The sequence below is a fragment of the Aethina tumida genome, chromosome 1 (assembly GCF_024364675.1).
Source record: "Aethina tumida isolate Nest 87 chromosome 1, icAetTumi1.1, whole genome shotgun sequence".
In the NCBI taxonomy this organism is placed as follows: Eukaryota; Metazoa; Arthropoda; class Insecta; order Coleoptera; family Nitidulidae; genus Aethina; species Aethina tumida.
Genome location: NC_065435.1, coordinates 10,347,986 through 10,372,346, shown reverse-complemented (window position 1 = coordinate 10,372,346; position 24,361 = coordinate 10,347,986). Strand labels below are relative to the sequence as shown.

Below are 24,361 nucleotides of genomic sequence, written 5' to 3'. Positions count from 1 at the left end.
GCAACCTGAGTACTACAACAGGGTGATTCGATCAAACGGGGGTACACAGTGAATTTTAATTTACGTCACGAAGAAACGATTTACCGGTAAAATTTTCTAAAGCTGACGACATATCGGACCTTTTGATCCAGGTACCGATATTGGACGGTCGTAAAGTTATTTTTTTTTTAGCCAATCGAAACCGTTAATTCGGTTCGTGCCGGCATTCCCGCATCGCACGTACCAGAACTGTTTTTATTGGTTTTTTTTTTTTCTGTACGAAACGTCACTGAAGTAGGAAGTTAAAAACAACGTGTTTGTCGGTTTTACGATGGATGGGAATGTTGTTATGCAAAAATGGGCCATGTTATGTCATAACTTGTGAGTTTTGGAGAAGTGGTACGGTGCCTTAAGTCAGGAAAGTTATGTTGAAGGACAAACGAAGCTTCAATATCTGTTTAATATCATTTGTATATGGAATATGAATCAGTATATCAATAAATATAGTCATTAATTTAGTTCATTATTTGGTTGTTACATTTTCAATGACAGGTTTCAGCAGTACTAATATTAGTAAATTAATTTTTTAGCTTTTTAGGTAACTACTGTAGTTAAATTTACTTAAGAATAAACTTTTTTATTAAACATCGAGATCGTAAAGGGAGGAAAAGTTACATGGGGTAGTACTTTTTAAGAAGTCCTTGCAAGTTTCAGCGTCCCGTTTAGGCAGAATATATTTTATAATTTCTAATGATAATACTTTTCTTTGTTTCAAATAATATAATTGAATACCAATTCAATTTCCTGGATGTAAATAACTAAACATTTATAGAAGTCTCAATCACTAAAATGTTTGAAGTTTTTTTAACCACAGTTAACTCCCCATCTGAGTTAAATTAGAAATCATACAGTACCATCAAAATTGTCTTATAGACAAACCATTTTAGCTCATTTATTGTCCAAGAAAAGTAAAAAATGAAGACGGAATTCCACATTCTAAAACGATTCTTATGTCCCACACACAGTATCATTACACAGAACAAGAATAATTTCACAATCTGAGTTTTACAACTACTGTACATTACGTTCGAAACACAAATGAAGTTTCAGTATCTGTTTGGTGCGTCTTGTCCACAGAAATGTCTTTGTGGTTATTTCTTGTTACGTAATGATGTAATCTGAACCGATATATCAATAAACGTTGTCATCAATTTACTTTATCATTTGGATGTTACATTTTCACTGAAGGGTTTCAGCAGTACCAATATTAGTAAAATAATTTCTTAGTTCTTTAGCTAACTACTGTAGTTAATTTTACTTAAGAATAAACTTTTTGATTAATCACCAAGATCGTGAAGGGAGGAACTGTAATAGTTACATGGGGGTAGTACTTTCTCCCTGAGAAACCCTTGCAAATTTCAGCGTCTCAATTGGACAGAATATGTTTTATAATTTCTACGAAAACTTCTATTTACATATTTATTGTTTCAAATAATATAACTGATTACCACTTCAATTTCCTGGATGGAAATAGCTAAACTGTTAAAAGTTTGAAGATTTTTTACCACAGTTACTGGTGGTTGATCCCCTTTTGAGTTAAATTAGAAATCATACATTACCGTCAAAATTGTCTTATAGACTAACTATTTTAGCCTATTTATTGGCCAAGAAAAGTAACACTTGTAGATGGAATTCACCTCCTAAAACCATTCTTATGTCCCACACATAGTACCATTAGACAGAACAAGAATAATTTCATAATCCAAGATTCACAACAACTACACAGTACGTTCGAAGCACATGAAGTTTCAGTATCTGTTTTGTGTGATTTGTCCACAGAAATATCTTTGTGGATATATTTTGTAATGATGTAATCTGAATCAATATATCAATAAACGTTGTCATCAATTTACTTTATCATTTGGATGTCACATTTTCACTGAAGGGTTTCAGCAGTACCAATATTAGTAAAATAATTTCTTAGTTTTTTAACTAACTATTGTAGTTAATTTTACATGAGATTAACTTTTTGATTAAACACCAAGATCGTGAAGGGAGGAACACTAAAAGTTACATGGGGTAGTACTTTCTCCCTGAGAAGTCCTTGCAAATTTCAGCGTCCCAATTGGACAGAATATATTTTACAATTTCTAATGATAATACTTACTATACTACATATTTGTTGCCTCAAGTTATATAACATTAATATTGTGAAGGGAGGATCTCTAAAAGTTACATTTGGTAGTACTTTCTCCCTAATTTCTTGGATGGTAGCAACTAGACATTTATAAAAGTTTTGGTCACTTCAAAGATTGAAGGTTTTTATCCACAGTTACTGATGGTTGATCCACATTTGAGTTAAATTAAAAATCGCACAGTACCATCAAAATTGTCTTATACGCAAACTAGTTTAACCCATTTATTGATCAAGTAAAGTTAAACATGAAGATGGGACACATCCTCAAACTATTCTTACGTTCCAGACACACCATTACACAGAACAATAATAATTTCATTTCATTACCTTCGAAGCACCAACAAAGTTTCAGCATCTGTTTGATGTATTTTAAATACTATTATCTTTGTATTTACTTTTTTGTTACGTAACGGTGTATTAATAAGTATTATTATTATTTTAGTTTATCATTTGAATGTAACATTTTCACTTAAAGTTTTCAGCAGTCTATTACAATAATTACTATGATAATTTCATAGTTTTTAACTACTTGGTGTAGTTAATTTTACTTCGGAATGAACTTTTTGATTAAACATCAAGACGGCAAAGGGAGTAACTCTAAAAGTTATATCGAGTACAACTCGAACAACCCTACTGGAGGGAATATATTTTATAATTTTTAATGATACAACTTTAGCTAATAAAACTTCCGTATTACATATTTATTATTTCAAATAATTTTTCTGATTACTTCTGCAATTTCTCGGATGGAAATAAGATTTTGTTTATCGGAGTTACGAACATTCAAACCGTAAAAGATTTTTATACACAGTTCTTGGTGATTGACCACATCCGAGGTAAATTAGAAATCAAACAGAACCATCTAAATTTTGTTATAAGTAAGCTATTTCAGCCCATTCATTAGCCTAGAAAAATAAAACATGTCTGCGTCGTACTCCATAAAGTACTATTTATTGCGAACAGAACAAGATTAGCACACACTACAGTAATCAACTTACCAAATTTTCATCGGCACATCTCACTGTTTTTTACAGCAAGTGGTAAACTATTGTAATAATTAATTGGTATCAAGTACCACCAAATCACGTGTATTAGTTTCTTTCCAATACATAACATATTGCAAAACATAAATTTAAATAAATACAAACACTACTAATTAATTTATGGTTTAAATAAACATTATAATATTTAAATGCACTAAAACCTATATAATATTTTAACCAAAAATACGCAAATAACTGTATTACAAGTTAAATATAAATATTAAAATTTGGACGCATTTCAGTTTAGTTATTTAATAAAACCACATTTCAATTTATGCGAATTTGTAAACGTATTACTGAGGAAATAATTTATAATTTAACGTTTCAACCAAAATTGTTCAATTGAAATTCATGTTAAATACATTTCTAAAAATATACAATTAATTAAATATTTTATTAACTTTAAAAGTAAATAATGAAAGAAATATTTCAGTGAGTACAGCACACATAATTATCAAACCTAGTGATTAAACAAATCGTTAGTTGTAAATAAAGTAAATCAATCAATTAAACTGTAAATACTATATTATTAATTAATCGTCTAGTTAATTGGAATGGTTGAGTGGGAAGATGGAGGACAAGAATAATAACTATAAAATCTAAATACATTTTAACAAGTAATAATTAAATAATTATATAATATTTACTAGTTCAGTAAACAAATAAACACTTTAAAATTCTATTCAGTTCTTTTATTTAATAAAAACACATTTCAATCTATGCAAATTGGTCAATTTAATTTTTTAACAAAATGTGAATTTGCCAATTTTATTTAATTATCAGATTTATGGATCTAAAACTATCCAATTTAAAGTCTATTATTTTTAAATTAATTTGTTAAAAATCTTTAAATGGCTAAAAAGGAACAAATTAACAATATATTAAATGCTCAATCAGATTGTTTATTAAAACATTTCATCTGATGCAAAATTTTTTATTTAGAAAATAATTTACAATTTTGTTGTTCCAGATAAATGTTGAAATGAATTTTAATCACAATATATAATTCACAACTAATCCATAATCTATTGAAAATATTATTTTAAATTGCATTGTATTTTAGTAACTAAAAGTTGATATTTATAATTATTAAACTAATGTTCTAATATATCTATTTAATATTACTAATTAGTCGATTAGTTAATTGATTAAAATTAAATCTGTAAAACTTCAACGTACAATTAAAGATATTCATTTTTAATTCTTTTATTCGATAGAAAACCACATCAATCAATTCAAATTGATAAAAGCTTAATTCGTAAAACGATTTACAATTTAATTTTTCCAACAAACCAAGTTAGGAACGTTGAATTTGTGCATCGGAATACCCAATTATCTGATTTATAGATTTACCAGATCCACGAGGTAAAAAATCCGATTGAGAATCCAAATCTTAACATCATTTCAAATTAAACTGCGAATCCTTAAACAACGAACAACAAACAACTTGTTCTTAATTAGTCGCTTAATTGATTAAAATGGCACAGTGAGAAGATGGAGCACAAGAATAATAAAACTTGTCTCGTTCTCTAAATAAATACACTGCTGTAAAATACGAACGATTTTTTGTTGTCCATTTTGTGTACTTACAAGGTGAAATCTGTTTTAAATCCGATTTTATTTTTAGAGTTTCGTAGGCAATTAAATAATTGGACGATAATTTGTGAGTTAATCATTTTGAAATAATTGTTGGCTTAGTCTTGTTTGCTTTGATAAATCGCTGTGTACATTGTTCTGTGCCACATTTGACTGAATTTGATATTTAAGTAAAATTTATATAATTTAATCAATGATCAGTTTAATTATCCATAAGCCAAACAAATTATTAAGTTTGATATAAATAAGCTTAAAAAGAAATAAATTATTTAAAATGTGTATGTTTATCAGGCATTATGTATCTCAATTTACAAGTCGAATCGGAATTTTAATTTTAATAATAAACGATAACAAAATTCAGCATTAAAATTTATTTTAAGTACTTTAAACATGTACAAATTGAGTCAAAATAAATGACATTATTTTAAGTGAAGTATTGTTGTTCTCAAAACACCTAATTGTTACTTACTTATATCCATTCATAAATATTTAATTGACTTAAAATATTTCAGTGTTTAAAATTTTTGATGTTATTATACAGGTTGACTTTGGTTGTGACTGATTATTTCTATACTAACTAGAAAAAAAGTGACTTAAGTGTCCAAAATATAAAATTGTATGAGTATAATCAACAATTTTTTGGTCTAAAAGCAAATTTATGACAATACAAGAAGTTCTGGATTCTTGAAACTGAAGGAAAGATCAACTTGGCTGAGATAAAATATTTTAAAGCTTTGTTTTAGTCTCTAATGAGATATGTGATCTAAGGTTATAATAAAGAAGCAGAACACTCTTTCTATTGATTAAAACAACTGAGTTCCTTCAGGTTTACCAACTTGAACCGTTTTCTAAGGGTCTCAGTTTAATGACGAGAATTGTCCAATTTCTTTTTTGGTACAGGTTTCAGGATGACTTTGACGTTGTTCATCTTCAACCCATCAATTAAACAGACGAAACCAAAATCTTACATCTTGCAGCATTTTCTTTAAACAAATGACAGATCTGACGTGCCCTTCTGTTGATTTTTGAACCCATAAAGCAAATTTGCACTTGAATACACCTTTTTTAACACAAAAATATTTATATATAAAAAGGTTAATTACAATCATTTGGTACCAAAATATAATTGTCACATTTGTTCCCTTTAAAAGTAAATTTTCATATGTATAGATTCGAAATTTAAATGCACCGATAACAATTGTGTTCACTGCTATTTTCGGACAGTTAAAAAAAGACGTTAAGTATGCACTATTTGCTTTTGATATATTGACAACAATATAACAATTTACCAGTCATTTAAATTATCATTGAAGGCATTACCGCTAAAGCAATATTTAATAATTAATTACATGCAATCTGATTGTTTGTTTTATAGTGATACTGTAACCTTCATATGTCAAATATTTAATTTTTACTTTTTATGTTATCTTAATTACTTTTAAAAACACTTATAATGACTCAGGCACCATATTGAATTTGTGAACTGCGAAAAGTGTTTACAGACAAAAGACCTAGAGACAATTGAGTTTTGAACATGTTTCAAGGAAATGTTTCCGTGCTTAGATACCGGAAACAAAATATTAAAATAAAATATTTGGCAGAATTATATCATTTGAAAACATCCTTTTTGACCCATGAAAATGTTTTAAATACAATGTGGGAATAAAGAGCATAAAAAAGCTTTCAAATAAAATATAAAGTTTGATACAAAAATATTCAAATAGTCTAAATTCAAGCAACTTCATTACTTACACCATCTTCTCCAAAGACATTACCTGGAAAAGGTACCAATTCTGTTGCTCAATGCTGATTTTTGAACACTTAAAGCAAATTTAGCAGAATTATATGATTTGAAAACATAATTTTTAACCCATGAAAATGTTTTAAATATAATGTACAAATAAAGAGCATAAAAAAGCTTTCAAATAATATATAAAGTTTGATACAAAAATATTCAAATAGTCTAAATTCAAGCAACTTCATTACTTACACCATCTTCTCCAAAGACATTACCTGGAAAAGGTACCAATTCTGTTGCTCAATGCTGATTTTTGAACACTTAAAGCAAATTTAGCAGAATTATATGATTTGAAAACATAATTTTTAACCCATGAAAATGTTTTAAATACAATCTAGTAATAAAGAGCATTAAAAAGCTTTCAAATAAAATATAAAGTTTAATACAAAGATATTAAAATAGTCTAAATTCAAGCAACTTCATTACTTACACCATCTTCTCCAAAGACATTACCTGGAAAAGGTACCAATTCTGTTGCTCAATGCTGATTTTTGAACACTTAAAGCAAATTTAGCAGAATTATATGATTTGAAAACATAATTTTTAACCCATGAAAATGTTTTAAATACAATCTAGTAATAAAGAGCATTAAAAAGCTTTCAAATAAAATATAAAATTTAATACAAAGATATTAAAATAGTCTAAATTCAAGCAACTTCATTACTTACATCATCTTCTCCAAAGACATTACCTGGAAAAGGTACCAATTCTGTTGCTCAATGCTGATTTTTGAACACTTAAAGCAAATTTAGCAGAATTATATGATTTGAAAACATAATTTTTAACCCATGAAAATGTTTTAAATACAATCTAGTAATAAAGAGCATTAAAAAGCTTTCAAATAAAATATAAAGTTTAATACAAAGATATTAAAATAGTCTAAATTCAAGCAACTTCATTACTCACTCTTACACCATTTTCTCCAAAGACATTACCTGGAAAAGGTACCAATTCTGTTGCTCAATGCTGATTTTTGAACATTTAAAGCAAATTTAGCAGAATTATATGACTTGAAAACATAATTTTTAACCCATGAAAATGTTTTAAAAACAATCTAGTAATAAAGAGCATTAAAAAGCTTTCAAATAAAATATAAAGTTTAATACAAAGATATTAAAATAGTCTAAATTCAAGCAACTTCATTACTTACATCATCTTCTCCAAAGACATTACGTGGAAAAGGTACCAATTCTGTTGCTCAATGCTGATTTTTGAACACTTAAAGCAAATTTAGCAGAATTATATGACTTGAAAACATAATTTTTAACAAATAAAGAGCATAAAAAAGCTTTTAAATAATATATAAAGTTTGATACAAAAATATTAAAATATTCTAAATTCAAGCAACTTCATCACTTACACCATCTTCTCCAAAGACATTACCTGGAAGAGGTACCAATTCTGTTGCTCAATGCTGATTTTTTAAATACAAAGCAAATTTAGCAGAATTGAGAACACAATTTTTGTCTCATGAAAAAAGCTTTTAAATAAAATATCAAATTTGTTAAAGAAAAATATATTAAAATAGCCCAAATTTGAGTAACTTCATCACCTACAGCATCTCTTCTAAAGACATTGCCTGCATGCAAGTACTACTTCTGTTGCTCGAAGCTGATTTTTAAACATAGAATTTCAAAAAAAAAAAAAAAATGTACAGTTTAATACAAATATATCATAAATAAAAATTAATTCATATAATTGATGAACCAAAAACGGAAAATATTTTTTTTACTACTTTATATCTTTATATAGTTAAATTTATGAACACATAAACAAATTGATTTGTGACTACTCTAAATAAAAATACATAGACAAATTTTTAAGATTATGTTTAAACAATAATTGTTATTGTAGGGAATTTTAGTTTATGCAGTGCTAAAAGTAATATTTAAGATAAAATGTATATTAGTTATGATACCATTTGAGTTAACAGTAAAATTATGCACCTCAATGATAAATTTTTATGCAAACTGTGTGAAAACATTTTTAGAGTTTATCATTAACAGCGGCATATTTTTAGTTGTGTCTAAATCAAAGGACTATAGTTAAACATCCACACCGAGTACGAATAAAGTGTGAGCTAATTTTATAATACTGAGGGGCTCACGTTTTATTACCCTGTAGTTATTAGACAAATAAAACGGTCTTGATACTAGTGTGTTTTCTTTTATTATAGGTAACGACTACATTTGGGGCCAGGGCCGTGTTGGTGTCAAGTGCAAAGGTAAGACAGAAAGCCAAAAAGTTTTTATTTTTTTATTTTATCACCGTGTCGTTAAATCGTAATTACTTCACATGGGACGTAAAATAAACATTTACTCATAGATAAATCGTTAGTACATATAGTCTTGTTGAGAATTATGTGCTCCGGTTGCCGTTGATTTGTGTATAAAAGGCGACGAGTTGAATATAATTTTCAAGGTTCCCACCACCCGAAGGCGGCTTAGACGGTTATCGAAAAATACATTATCGAGGTGCTTCCTTATCGCGGAAAAGGCATTTTAAATGTTTTCGCCGCGCTATTCCCCAGTCACTTTTCAGGAAGCCTTAGAAATTTTCGAACGGGCCCCGCCGTTATTAACAATGAAACGTTAAGAACACTCGAATGGGAAAGTATTCAACATTCCCTCCGACTTCATATTTTACAAGATTGCTTTTTCGTCCGTTTCTGGGCTACACGAAAATAAATATATGCTAAATATATTACTTATTCTTCTGTCGTTTCGTAACTTCTGTTTGTTACGTGCGGAGTTATGAAACCTAGTTCGTATGCCGGTCGAGTCTATCGAATTTTCCTTATCGCCACTACAACACCGATCGATCGGTTGTTCTTATTAACACTATTAATTTACTGCTTTATTTTTTTTTTTTCAAACATTGTTGTATAAGTGTTTCTTGGAAGGCAGGAAGTACAGCAGCCGCTTAAAATAAACCAACTCTCATTATCGACACGATTTTTAATTTTATCTCAATCGATACGTTTCTATGAACACTTCTGGTTCAAACGAACTTATTACCATAACTTTTATTCTTTATAAATTATCATTTATTTTCGTTCTATATTACTACTATTGTTCTAAGAACAAAAGAGTTTAGAGTTACCTACTACTTTTATTTCTATTTAAAAAAAACCTTAAGAAGTATTTACTAATAATTTATTCCTAAATTTTCTCTTATATACATTTTTTTAATTTCACTAATTTGAATTTGAAATTTGACTAATTTGAATTTTGTGTTATATTATTATTATTACTGTGCTAAGTACAAAAGGGTTTGGTGCTACTACTTCTACTTCTATTATATTAGTTCTAATCTAAACTAATTATTATTATATTTTTTCAAATTTTACATTTTAAATAATTTTTTAAAGTTTTAATGATTTTTATCATCAAATTAGACCATTACTTTTATTTTTCTTTGTATACAGAATAATTAAAAATTAAATAAATTTCATTTAAATATGTTGAAGATACAAAAGTTTCAGATGTTCAGAAAATTATGAAATTTATTTTGTTCTATGTACAGTAGTGATCATTATTATAGGAACTTTTCAAAATGTTAAATATTTTTTTCATTTAAAAATGTGAGCATTACTTTTTTTATTCGTATACAGAAGAATTAAAAATTTTTAAAGTAGTATTTAAAGAGTTAAAAATTATAAATTTCATTTAAATATGTTGAATAAAATATAAAAGTTTCAGTTGTTCAGAAAATTTTTGAAATTTAATTTGTTCTATGTACAGTAGTGGTCATTATTATAGGAACTTTTTAAAATATTAAATATTTTAGCCATTTAAAAATCTTGTCAATTACTTTTTTTATTCGTATACAAAAGAATTAAAAATTTTTAAAATAGTATTTAAAGAGTAAAAAATTATAAATTTCATTTAAATATGTTGAATAAAATATAAAAGTTTCAGTTGTTCAAAAAATTTTGAAATTTAATTTGTTCTATGTACAGTAGTGGTCATTATTATAGAAACTTTTTAAAATATTAAATATTTTAGCCATTTAAAAATCTTGTCCATTACTTTTTTATTCGTATACAAAAGAATTAAAAATTTTTAAAATAGTATTTAAAGAGTAAAAATTTATAAATTTCAATTACATATGTTGAATAATTTACAAAAGTTTCAGTTGTTCAGAAAATTTTGAAGTTGATTTTGTTCTATGTACAGTAATGGTCATTATTATAGAAATTTTTTAAAATGTTAAATATTTTAACCACTTAAAAATTTGTCCATTACTTTTTTATTCATATACAAAAGAATTAAAAAATTTTAAAATAGTATTTAAAGAGTAAAAAAATATAAATTTCATTTAAATATGTTTCAGTTGTTCAGAAAATTTTAAAATTTATTTTGTTCTATGTACAGTAGTGGTCATTATTATAGGAACGTTTTAAAATGTTAAATATTTTAGCCACTGAAAAATTTGACCATTACTTTTTTTAATTGTATACAAAAGAATTAAATATTTTTAAAGTAGTATTTAAAAAGTAAAAAATTATTAATTTTCAAAAGTTTCAGATGTTCAGAAAATTTTGAAATTTATATTATGTACAGTAGTAGTCAGTATTATAGGAATTTTTTAAAATGTTAAATATTTTATACACTTAAAAATTTGACCATTACATTTTTGTTCGTATACAGAAGAATTAAAAATTTTTAAAATAGTATTTAAAGAGTAAAAAATTATAAATTTCTTTTAAATATGTTGAATAAGTAACAAAAGTTTCAGTTGTTCAGAAAATTTTGAAATTTATATTGTTCTATGTACAGTAGTGGTCATTATTATAGGAACTTATTGATAATTATTTTCTTGTTTATTTAACTAAATTTTGACTAAGATTTGACCTAAAATAGATTTTTTTTTTTGAAATTTTAGTTACTTCCATACATATATGATTAATTTAATAGCTATTTAATAATTATGACGATTTAGTGTGTTTTTAGACTTTTTAGAAATTTTTGAAAATGATTTGGTTAATTTATTCATTAAATTGTTAATGTTTCGATATTTTTTATATGTTTTTTGAATTTATTTTAATTCCGTTATTTTCTTTTATTAAATTATAAAAATTAAATGGTTTAAATTTTTATATATATCATTAAATTCTTTTAGGAATATTCACTAACTAATTTAATGAAGATGATTAAAAAAGCTGAGTAATTTACTAGATATTTTAAATCCTTTATTTTCTTTACATTTAGATTTCATTTTTGGAAGATTTCAAAATTTCTTTAATTTTTTTCATTTTATTAATTATTTATAAAATATATGTAGTAAGTAATTGACGATTTTTTTATTATTGCATATTATAATAATTGAATTAAATATATAATTTATCTATAAAAAAACATTCGAATACTTATAATTCATTTAGGACTCTTTGATTTAAACAATAATAAACATCTAATATTTTGATACCACGTTGTTGATCAACCTTGATCATAAAAATACTCTTGAGATCATATTTCGTATTTTTTTCCGTATATTTATCAGAAAATAAATAAATCTATTTTTATATAAAATTAATTTGTTTAATTCAAAATATGGAACAGTAACCGTAAAAATTAATATTTACGAAGGAACAGAGTTTATTACGACCTTGCTCTCTCCAAAACATTCGATCCACCGTTATTTGAATTTGCTCAGCCCTAATAAAACGTAATTTGGCAATGTAAAGAGGGAAAGTTACAATAAAAGTAAACAACGAAAAAAAAAAAAGGAAAATCTTAATGAAGAAAAACGTACGTTTTAAATTTGCTGTGGAGAAGCTGTTACCAGTCGTCTGGCATTAACATTTAATAGACCTAAAAACGCCAATAAAAACTCGCATAATTCGCTTCTGAACGATCCGTGAAAAATCTAAAACAATAAAACTAACGTGCCGTATACTACAAAAAACACACAGTGGGGAAATAATACGTGTACAATTGAAATTTAAGGCACATTATGCGCTGGCAGCCAATATCTTGTCGGGGTACGTCTTAATATAGCGAGAATATTCGCGGTGGAATTTTGCCGATTTTAGTTTTGAAGGATTTGCTAAATGTGTAGTTTATTTAAGCAATTAACACGTTTGTATCTCATTCATAACGTTTAAAGGTTATTTATAAATTTGATCCTCAAATTTTGCTGTTAAAATTTTATATTCTATACGTGGAAAAATGTGAAATATTAAAAAATCATCAAATAATCATCAAATTTGTTTAATAAACACGTTAAAATTCTGAAAAATTATCTAATAACATTTAAAATTATTTGAAAATCTTCAATTAATATGTATATATAAGTATATGAAGAAGAAAGAGTAATAATCAAATCTATATAAAAAATTCATTGAAATTTAGAAAAGTTAATTAAACAGTAAAATTTGTATGAATCAAAAATAACTTCTTCAATTAAGAAGACTTAAGATATTTTTTAATATATACAATGATGGCCATAATTGTAGCAACTTTTTAAAATATATTATGTTTATTGTGTTTTCAGTTATTGTTGGATCTACTATGCAATTGGCCAATCTAATTTTATTCTTTTAAAAAATGGCTACTTTCTTTTTTCGTGGACAAAATTAAAGTAACTTTTTACTTTATGGTTCTTCACTGCTCTTTGTAAATTTATTTTTATCTTTTGTCTGTTATAATTATTTATCATTGGTCGAAGTAAAACTGTAAGAAACATTATAATTCAGCCTCAGCAAGACATTTTTAACAGCATAAACTAAGAATTTAATGAATATTTGAAAAAAATATTAAATATTTAAAAACATTCTTTATGAATACGTAAACGTGACGTTAATAAAATTTCTAAAAACATAAAAAAAATCATTTAAATATTATCAGTCTATTTTTTAATAAATATTTTATTTGAATGATCATTTTTTAAGTCTAAAAACAAATTAATAAATTAATAAGACAAATTATCACCTAAATTTATTAAAGAAGTATTAGTAAAATTTCTAAAAAATTATTTTAGTATATAAAGTCTAAAACATATGTCGAATTAAAATGGTAAATAATGATAAAAATTTGAACATTCTTTATAAACAAACAAATGAGCTAAATAGTGAAATAAGTCAAATTTTTAAAAATATACAAAAATCATTTTTAACTATTAGGTCTAAAAACATCTATATTAAAGAATTGTTAATAAAATTTCTAAAAACATAAATTATTTTAGTATGTATTAAAAAATCTATGAAGTTGGCATAAAATTTAAAAACATAAACTTATATGTCCAAGTATGATAAAAAAAATTTGAATTTATGAAATGATGGAATCAATAGAAATTCTAAAACCATACAAAAACCAATTAAGCAGTATAATTAAAGAAATTACTTGAATAGTTCATACTTTGTGTTGTCATGTTAATTTTTAGTGGGATTAATAAAGATTCTAAAAACATAAAAATAATTAGATTACTTGAATGGTTCATATTTTGAATAAATATATAAATAAATGAATAAAATAGAAAAAAAAACATACTAAATTAATAAATTATATGAATGATATTAAATTTTAGAGGAATTAATAAAAAATCTAAGAACATAAAAATAATTAAATTACATGAATGGTTCATAGTTTTTTTATCATATTTTGAATAAATATATAAATAAATGAATAAAATAGAAAAAAAATAATAGATTAAAAACATACAAATAAATAAATTATATGGAAATAATTTTAGTGGAAATATAAATGGAGATTCTAAAAACATATAAAAATAATTAAATTATATGAATGATTTGTACTTTTTTCTTATCATATTTTGAATAAATTATAAATAAATAAATAATATAGAAAAAAATAAAAGTCTAAAAACATACAAAATGTTGAATTATGTGAATCATAAGACATTATATTATTTGAATCATGTTATATTTCAGTGGAATTTTGCAAAACACAAAATTCATTAGATTTCTTGAATGGTTCATAGTTTTTTTTTATCACATTTTGAATAAATATATAAATAAATGATTAAAATAGAAAAAAATAATAGATTAAAAACATACAAATAAATAAATTATATGGAAATAATTTTAGTGGACATATAAATGAAGATTCTAAAAACATATAAAAATAATTAAATTATATGAATGATTTGTACTTTTTTCTTATCATATTTTGAATATATATATATATATATATATATATATATATATATATATATATATATATATATATATATATATATATATATATATATATATATATGAATAAAATAGAAAAACATACAAATTATTAAATTATATGAATCTTGTTAAATTTTAGTGGAATTAATATAATAGAATAAATAATAGTCTAAAAACATACACATCATTTAATTATGTGAATCATCATCATCATATTTTAATGGAATTAATATAAACACAAAAATAATTAGATTATTTGAATGGTTCATACCTTTTTTTCTGTTATATTTTGAATAAATACATAAATAAACGAATAAAATGAAAAATATTTATAGTCTAAAAACATACAAAACATTATATTATTGTAATAAATATACATTTTCTAAATATTATTTAAATTTATTAAATGGTTAAAAAGAATCTGAAATTATATGTGAATTTTTTTATTAATTTTTATAAATAAATAATTAAATAAGGAAAGGTACCTAAAAAATCTATATAAAATACTATCGTCACCAATTATGATAATTATTAATTAATCAATTATTTTTTGTGAATTGCACCCAAGGACGAAATTAATTAAGTTTCTAAAAACATAACGAAATCTAATTTCTTAATGTAAACTAATTTTTATTAATAGAACACAAACTAAATTATATTCAATCTTTATTTCTTATCTTGTGAATTACGTAAACTGTAACATAAATCATAATATATTTTTTTTTTTATAAATTGAAATTAAACAGTATGGTGTCAACTAAAAATAATTTATGTGCGACACAGATATCAAAAAATGGAGGCTTACGCATTTCAACAAATCTCTATGTTATAACACAATACGAAATGGAAAAATCACGTCGCAAACAATAACGATTACTCGGTATTCGTTTATGTCGTGTCTCGTTACGATGCGATGACGTCACAGCATCGCAAGCTCAGACCTTCCTTACTTTAGCACGTCTACATCACCATCGTTAAGACTTAAATTATCGAAAACTGCGGCTCAATAAGACAGAGCCACCGAAAAAATTTAATCCCAACAACATTTAACGTCGTGGGCCTTAAACTTCACTGGCACACCGTGTGTTCAGCCGTACCGCGTTAACTTTATCGTTTTACATGTGTCACGGATCGTTCGGAAGTAAATTAGTCAACTTTTGTCACCTCCTTTTTTTCTGCATGCCCAAACGGAATTTAGAGGACAATTTGTAAATAGCTTCGCCTTCACTTTTAATATTAGAGGCTGGAGCTGTATGTAACTTTATGACTAAGAACACGTTTAAAATAATGTGTTTTTTTATTGCTGTGAATTTATGAGATAACGCCGTTGCCAAATCTTTGCGCCGCCACTAAAAAAAACAACCCGGACGTGTCAACTGACATCAGTTTTGGAATTTTTTAAATACGCAAAAACTAAAAGGAGTAAGAAATTAATTAAAATTCTGATTAAAAGTCTATAAATAAATTTCGATATTAGTAAATTTACAAAAAGACAAAGAAATGAAAAAGATTCTAAAAAATATCCCTTATCCATTATTATCAATTTACACATTTTCATACATAAATAAATAAACAAACAAAATGCATTTACAAAATCATAGTAAATTATTGTATTATTATAAATTCATTAAATGATTCATTACGTATAAATAAACTTGCATACACTAATAATTAAATAAATAAATTAAAAAATCCGTAAAACAATAGAACCATAATTCATTTTTACTTTAACATTTGATTTAAGTGATCATTTAGTTTTTATAAACAAAAAAAGAATCTAAAATCGTTAAATACGTTACACGGTTTATATGTTATCTATATTTGTTGAATTGTTGATAATAAAATTTTTAAAATTATAAACTAAGTCTTTAAGTATCATGACAATAAAAGAATCATTAAATTTTGTATAAACTATGTATAAAAAGACGCTATCAAAAGTAAATTACACATATTACTAATTGTGACTAAAAAAATTCTGGAAACATACTGAATCATCACTAATTATAGTAATTATAAACAGTTATTAAATTAATTAAATTTTTTTATATATTAATAAATGAACGGAAGGAAAAAATTAATTAAACAAGTATAATTTTACCAAACATCTGAATTATATTAAATATGTGTACAAAATAATGGAATCAATAAAATTTCTAAAAACATACAAAAATCATTCAAGTGATAATTAACAGGCTATTTTGTTCAAAATAATCTTTAAATATTATGAAAATTAGATAGATGAATCGTTCATACAAGAATATCCAACAAAATTTAGTTCAATAAATGGGCAAAAGTAAATAAATTATCAAAATTTTTAAAAACATAACTGGGCTATCTAAAATTATTGATAAAATATTTAATTTAAAAATCTAAATATTCCTTAGGAATAAGTAAACGAAAAAAACCATTGAAGTTAATAAAATTTATAAAAACATAAAATAATAAAATAAGTATTACGAAAAGTAGACAGATGATTGGAGTAGTTCATATATTTTGTAAGAATATCCACAAAATTTAGTTAAATAAATGAGTAAATAAAAGAAATTATCGAAAATTCTAAAAACATAAACTGGACTGTTTAAGTTTAATGATAAATATAAAAATTTAATTCAAACGTCTAAATATTTCTTAGGAATAAGTAAACGAAAGAAACACTGAAATTAATAAAATTTCTAAAAACATAAAAAAATCAATTAAGTATTATGAAAACTAAACAAAAGATTTGAGTAGTTCATACATTTGTAAGAATGTCAAACCACATTTAGTCAAATAAACGAGTAAAAAAGAAATTATCGAAAATTCTAAAAACATAAACATATTCTTTAGGAATAAGTAAACGAAAAAAACATTGAAGTTAATAAAATTTTTAAAAACAAAAAATATCAATTAAGTATTATGAAAACTACCCAAATAATTTGAGTAGTCCATACATTTTTTAAATATACAAAATTTTGTTAAATAAACAAGAACAAAGAAGAAATTATCAGATATTCTAAAAACATAAATTGAACTGTTCTGTTTAATGATTGTATAATAAACATACAGAAACAATTTATACATTACAAATTAATTAATTTACTGGAAACAGTTTAATCAATAAATTAACTAAATAATCGTCAAAACATTTACAAATTATTAAATTATATAAATGTATAATAAAATATAATTTCTAATAACATATATTAAATTATTTTAGTAATATAAAATGAATTTCTAAAAACATACAAAAATTATTTAACCATATTTTTCCTTTCTTTCGAATGAATTAAATAAATAGTAATTTTTGCGAACTATTAAATTAACGAAATATATTCTAAAAAAATTCTAAAAACAATGGAAGCATAATTCATGCTAAACATTATATTTAAATGATCATATATTTTTTATAAATTTATGAATAAATGAATAAAAAGAAAAAAAATAATTAATCATCAAAGTATTATAACAATTTTGTATTATCTATATTTATTAAATGGTATTAATAACATTTCTAAAAACATATTGTAAACTAAATTTCTAAATGTAAACTAGTTTTTATTAATTTGTACACGTATGAAAGAAAGTAACTGGAAGTATAAAAAACATACTAAATTATGTCAAATATCCAATAACAAGTAGTTAAATAAACGAGCCTAAAAAAGTAAAAGAAGAATTAAAGAGTCTAAAAATAGCCCAAATTCAATTTTATCTCAAGAAACTTTTGAAATTTTTCAAATGGAGAAGTTACTTTTTCTCGAAGATAAGATTAAAATACTTGGCCCTCCACTGACATTTTTTCTTTGGCTGATTTCCTAGATTGCACCAGAACTTTAAACCGAATTAAACTTGTTAAATAAACGCTCTTATCCAATCTAATCTCTGTACAGCCATTAAATTTCAATTAGCGGAAAAAGTGCAATGATAATAATTTAAGGAAGTGCATTAATACCACTTGAGAACGGTTCGCCGGCAAAGTGTCTCACAATTTACAATTCCACGTCAAAAAATATATTGCGACGTGCCCGTTTCCACCTAGAGGACGTGTGGAGGAGTGTGCGGAACGGGGCGGTGGGTTTGTGTGTTTCCTGGTAACAGGAAGTGAGGTCCTTTCGCTCCGGGTGGGACCGTTAAAGCCGGGATGAGATATAAATTGATTGGTAATATTCACTTCCTACGGTTAACGAGAGGTTTGCAATTGGATAATTATATTTTACGGCGGGAACGCTCCGGTTTTCGGGGCCGCCGCGTTTTCGCGGAAATTAAAAATGAAAATAGAAGAGGAAAAATCACTTTCCACACGACATAATTTTCGATTCGCCGACGAATTTAATGTAATCCCTTGCGGCGGGAAACAAATTGTTTTGCATTAAGTGACAGACGAAGGATTTTTATTTATTGTCTCCCCCGCGAAAAATAATCCCGATGGCGAATATTCGGTTTCAATTTCGTAGTCTGCGAGAAACTGTCGGGACTCATCTTCCGTTAGAGCTAGAACAGAAATTAATGTCTCCCCGCAGGCCTCTACTCAAAAATTCCTTTCCGGAGATGTTCTAATAGTAATTTGTTTCGTGGAAAATATTCATCTCACAATAAATATTTAAGAATACAAGTTTTTCACATAACATAAAGTAATATTGGTGAAAAGAATATTTTATCTTTAAAATAATTATTTTAAATGCTCAAAAATTTTTAACTATGAATATGTCCTTAAAATAAGTTAATAGTCACAGAATACATTAATTAAAATAAAAAATAGAAAATGCTGTAATTAAATAAAAAAGTTTAAATTCAAAACTGACTTTTACATTGTTAATCATTGGGAAATTTCGATAAAAGATATTAATCTCTTAAAAACCACTTTGATGATTATTATTTTGTAGAATTTTATTTTTTAAGTTAATTGAAATTCATAATTTTGTTTTGTTAATTTTTTAGAACAATAGTTTGTTTTTTATTAAGGTGACTGATCATAATTTATATTAAAGAATATTTAACAATTTTTTAAATTAGTTTTTATCTTACATCTTCTTTAACCATGTAAGATCTCTTTAAAAATAACTTAATAGTTACAGAATACAATAATTAAAATAAAGAATAGAAAATGCTGTATTTGGTGAACAAATTTAATTTGAAAATTGTCTTTTACATTGTTAATCATTGGGAAAGTTCGATAAAAACTGTTACTCTTTTAAAAAACACTTTGATGTCTGTAATAATTTTATAAAATTTTATTTTTTAAGTTATTTGAAGTTCGTAATATTGTTTTGTTAATTTCTTAGAATAATATTTTGTTTTTTTATTAAGGTGACTGATCATAATTTATATTAAAGAATATTTAACAATTTTTTAAATTAGTTTTTATCTTACATCTTCTTTAACCATGTAAGATCTCTTTAAAAATAACTTAATAGTTACAGAATACAATAATTAAAATAAAGAATAGAAAATGCTGTATTTGGTGAACAAATTTAATTTGAAAATTGTCTTTTACATTGTTAATCATTGGGAAAGTTCGATAAAAACTGTTACTCTTTTAAAAAACACTTTGATGTCTGTAATAATTTTATAGAATTTTGTTTTTTAAGCTATTTGAAGTTCGTAATATTGTTTTGTTAATTTCTTAGAACAATATTTTGTTTTTTTATTAAGGTGACTGATCATAATTTATATTAAAGAATATTTAACAATTATTTAAATTAGTTTTTATCTTACATCTTCTTTAACCATGTAAGATCTCTTTAAAAATAACTTAATAGTTACAGAATACAATAATTAAAATAAAGAATAGAAAATGATGTATTTGATGAACAAATTTAAATTTAAGATTGTCTTTTACATTGTTAATCATTGGGAAAGTTCGATGAAATTGTTACTCTCTTAAAAAACACTTTGGTGTCTGTAATAATTTTATAGAATTTTATTTTTTAAATTATTTGAAGTTCATAATATTGTTTTTTTAATTTATTAGAACAATATTTTGTTTTTTATTAACGTGACTAATTAGAATTTATATTAAAGAATATTTAACAATTATTTAAATTAGTTTATACCTTACATCTTCTTTAACCATGTAAGATCTCTTTAAAAATAACTTAATAGTTGCAGAATACAATAATTAAAATAAAGAATAGAAAATGCTGTATTTGATGAACAAACTTAAATTTAAAATTGTCTTTTACATTGTTAATCATTGGGAAAGTTCGATAAAAACTGTTACTCTCTTAAAAAAACATTTTGGTATCTGTAATAATTTTATAGAATTTTATTTTTTAAGTTCTTTGAAGTTCATAATATTGTTTTGTTAATTTATTAGAACAATATTTTGTTTTTTATTAACGTGACTGATCATAATTTATATTAAAGAATATTTAACAATTATTTAAATTAGTTTTTACCTTACATCTTCTTTAACCATGTAAGATCTCTTTAAAAATAACTTAATAGTTACAGAATATATTAATTAAAATAAAGAATAGAAAATGCTGTATTTGATAAACAAATTTAAATTTAAAATTATCTTTTACATTGTTAATCAATGGAAAGTTCGATAAAAGCTGTTACTCTTTCAAAAAACACTTTGGTATCTATAATAATTTTATAGAATTTTATTTTTTAAGTTATTTGAAATTCATAATAGTGTTTTGTTAATTTCTTAGAACAATAGATTGATTTTTAATTAATGTGACTGATTATAATTTATATTAAAGAATATTTAACAATTATTTAAATTAGTTTTTACTTTATATTTTCTTTAACCTCTAAAGATCTCTTTAAAATAAATTAATTATAACCAGAAAAAAAATATAATGAAAAAATATTTTGAAATGAATAATTGATTGATTGATAATAAAAATAAAATTATTTAGATTAATTTTGAAAAAAAATTGAGAGTTTGGATATTTAATTAAAAATATTAAACGTTTGGTTCCAGCCTGAAATTTTGTATTTAAATTTTGAATTGTTAATTTAAATTTTGTATATTTTATTACATCCATCACCGTCAACGTCGAAGCGAGTTTCACCCATTAAACCAAGAAATTCGGTCCTTAAGCGCCAGAAAATTGTGAAATTTCTGGACGGCTTCCCCCCTGGGTACGTGCCTGCCTTCCACGTAATAAAATAACTCGTTGTTAAAAATTTCACGGCTCATCTCTATCAATTTGCCCGACTCTTGGGCGAGTCAAAAATCGATCCGTGCATTAAAATTAGTCCCGGCGAAATTAAGTTGTTTGTTTAGCCACGTATACTGGGCCCCCGAAAATAGCTAACATCAATCATTTCTTCCGAGATCTGAAAATAATGTGTTCGTTTCACAGTTCACAGTTCTCACGATTTTTTACATGTACAGTGGTGGAAAAAAGGATGGAATATTTATTTACCTGTTACAAATGTTACTTAATTTTTTCCGTAATCTGTTGCAACTCTGAACAAATATAATTTACTCCAAGATCACAATAATCATTATATACACAGGTTTTTATTTTTTTTTTTAATAAAAATCAATTTGGTCTGGAAAAAAGTATGGACTGTTTCATTAATATTCATAAAAAATGAGCAATAACTCAAATATTCCAATATTTTATGGCTTCTATCACTGGTGGGCATTCTCTAGCCTGATAATCTACCAATCCAACAACAGGAACGACGGTCTAATACTTCCCAAAGGTGCTCAGTGGGATTTAGATCGGGGGACTGAGATGGCCATCAAAGCACAGTTAAGTTTTTCATTAGAAACCACTCTTTAATAATTTTAGACGTGTGTTTGGGATCGTTGTCTTGTTGAAATATCCAAAGAAGTGGCGTCTCTTCCTCGGCAAATGGAAACATGGTGTTTTCCAGTATGTCCCTGTATTGAAAACGATTCATTTTACCCTCCACTTGAATCAAGGGTCCAACTTTGCATCGAGAAAAACATCCCCAAACCATAATGCTTTCGCCACCATGTTTAACAGCAGGAATTTGGTATTTAAAATGGCATCGTTGCCCCACTGGCCATCTCACAAATGTTCTACCATCCGACCAAAGGAATTAAACTTACTTTCGTCACTCCGAAGGACAGTGTTTCATTTTTTCCATAACAAAAGATAATAAATTTAATCAAAAAGATTAAGACTATTATAGTTCACCTTTTCGTAGATTTTGGGCTGTAACTAGCTGACTGAAATTAAACCAGATAAAACAATTTCACCTTTTTTACAGCATAAAATAATGTCAGTTATCTTCACTGTTTGTAATGAGAAATTTGTTTTTATAATTCTTATAATATGTACCTGATATAACAGTCCATCAGTAATCACCCAGCATGTTCTTTTTCCAATGATCTTGCAACCTTATTTCCAGCTTCTAAATTAGGAGGAAAGTAATATAAATGAGAGTGCAGGATGCACATTTTTAAAAACAGACTGACACCTATGGTAGTGGTCTTAAAAGTAGTAAATGTTAAACAATTTTAACATAATTATCATTGTCTTGTTTGTGAAAAAATCATACTATTCCATAGTTTTTCCAAGTCAAAAAACGTATGATCTAAACAAAAAACGATGAGAGTAACATGTGTCAAAAAATATTCATAAAAGATTTCTGTACAGTAGGAAAAGAGTGATACATCTGAATCCTGAAATACATCATGTACAATAGTGACAGTAAGTCTCCCACTATGGAGCAGACTTTTACTGTCTCTGTCATACATGATGTCTTTCTCTAAATTCAGACGGGTCAAACTGTATACAATGTAAAGAAATCTTTGGTTTTGCTCCCTTTCATATGATTCTTAATCCTTGAAAGATGGAAAATATGGAGAATAAGAGGCAAAAATTACTACTTTTTCTTATTCATTTATTCATAATTTTTCGACGACCATCCATAATTATGGTGTCATATTATGGCTTTGAATGTTTGTCTTTCTTTCTTCTACAATTAAAAAAAAATTAGACTAAAATACCATAAAAAATACTGTCTAGATTCTTTAGATTCTTTAGATTCTTAAGGTTCTTTAGATTCTTTAGATACTTTAGATTCTTTAGATCCTTTAGATTCTTCAGTTTCTTTAGAATTTTTAGTTTCTTTAGATTCTTTAGATTCTTTAGATTCTTTAGATTCTTTAGATTCTTTAGATTCTTTAGATTCTTTAGATTCTTTAGATTCTTTAGATTCTTTAGATTCTTTAGATTCTTTAGATTCTTTAGATTCTTTAGATTCTTTAGATTCTTTAGATTCTTTAGATTCTTTAGATTCTTTAGATTCTTTAGATTCTTTAGATTCTTTAGAATGTTCTTTAGATTCTTTAGATCCATTGTTCCATTTTTTTTTTATTTTTGCCATCTAGTCCCGCATCAATAAGGCGATTTCTCACTGTTCTAGATTAAATTGTGTCGAAATTTCCTCCTTGATTTGTCTTGATGTTTTGCCAGGATGTCTGAGGGGGACCCTTTTTATAATTTTGTCTACCTTGGGAGTGGTTTTTCGTGGACGTCCTGACTTACGTCGATTTTCAACACCACCTTGAGTGCTGAAATATTCAATGTTTTTGCCACGTTACATTGCTTTGGGCCACTTTCACAAAGTTCAACTACCCTTTTCCTAAATTGAAGTGAAAAGTAAACGTGTTTAGGCATTACTACGTTGAAACC

The 24,361-nt window shown here is 25.3% G+C and overlaps 1 protein-coding gene across 1 annotated transcript in view; it reads left to right on the top strand.

Moving 5' to 3' along the window:
* The window catches only part of LOC109595073 (phosphatidylinositol 3-kinase regulatory subunit gamma), a 129,455-nt gene that overhangs the window by 6,013 nt on the left and 99,081 nt on the right, over window positions 1–24,361 (top strand). The window contains exon 4 of the mRNA XM_020010351.2: window positions 8,790–8,837. Within this exon, the coding sequence (XP_019865910.2) occupies window positions 8,790–8,837 (48 nt within the window). The remainder of the gene's footprint in view (window positions 1–8,789; window positions 8,838–24,361) is intronic.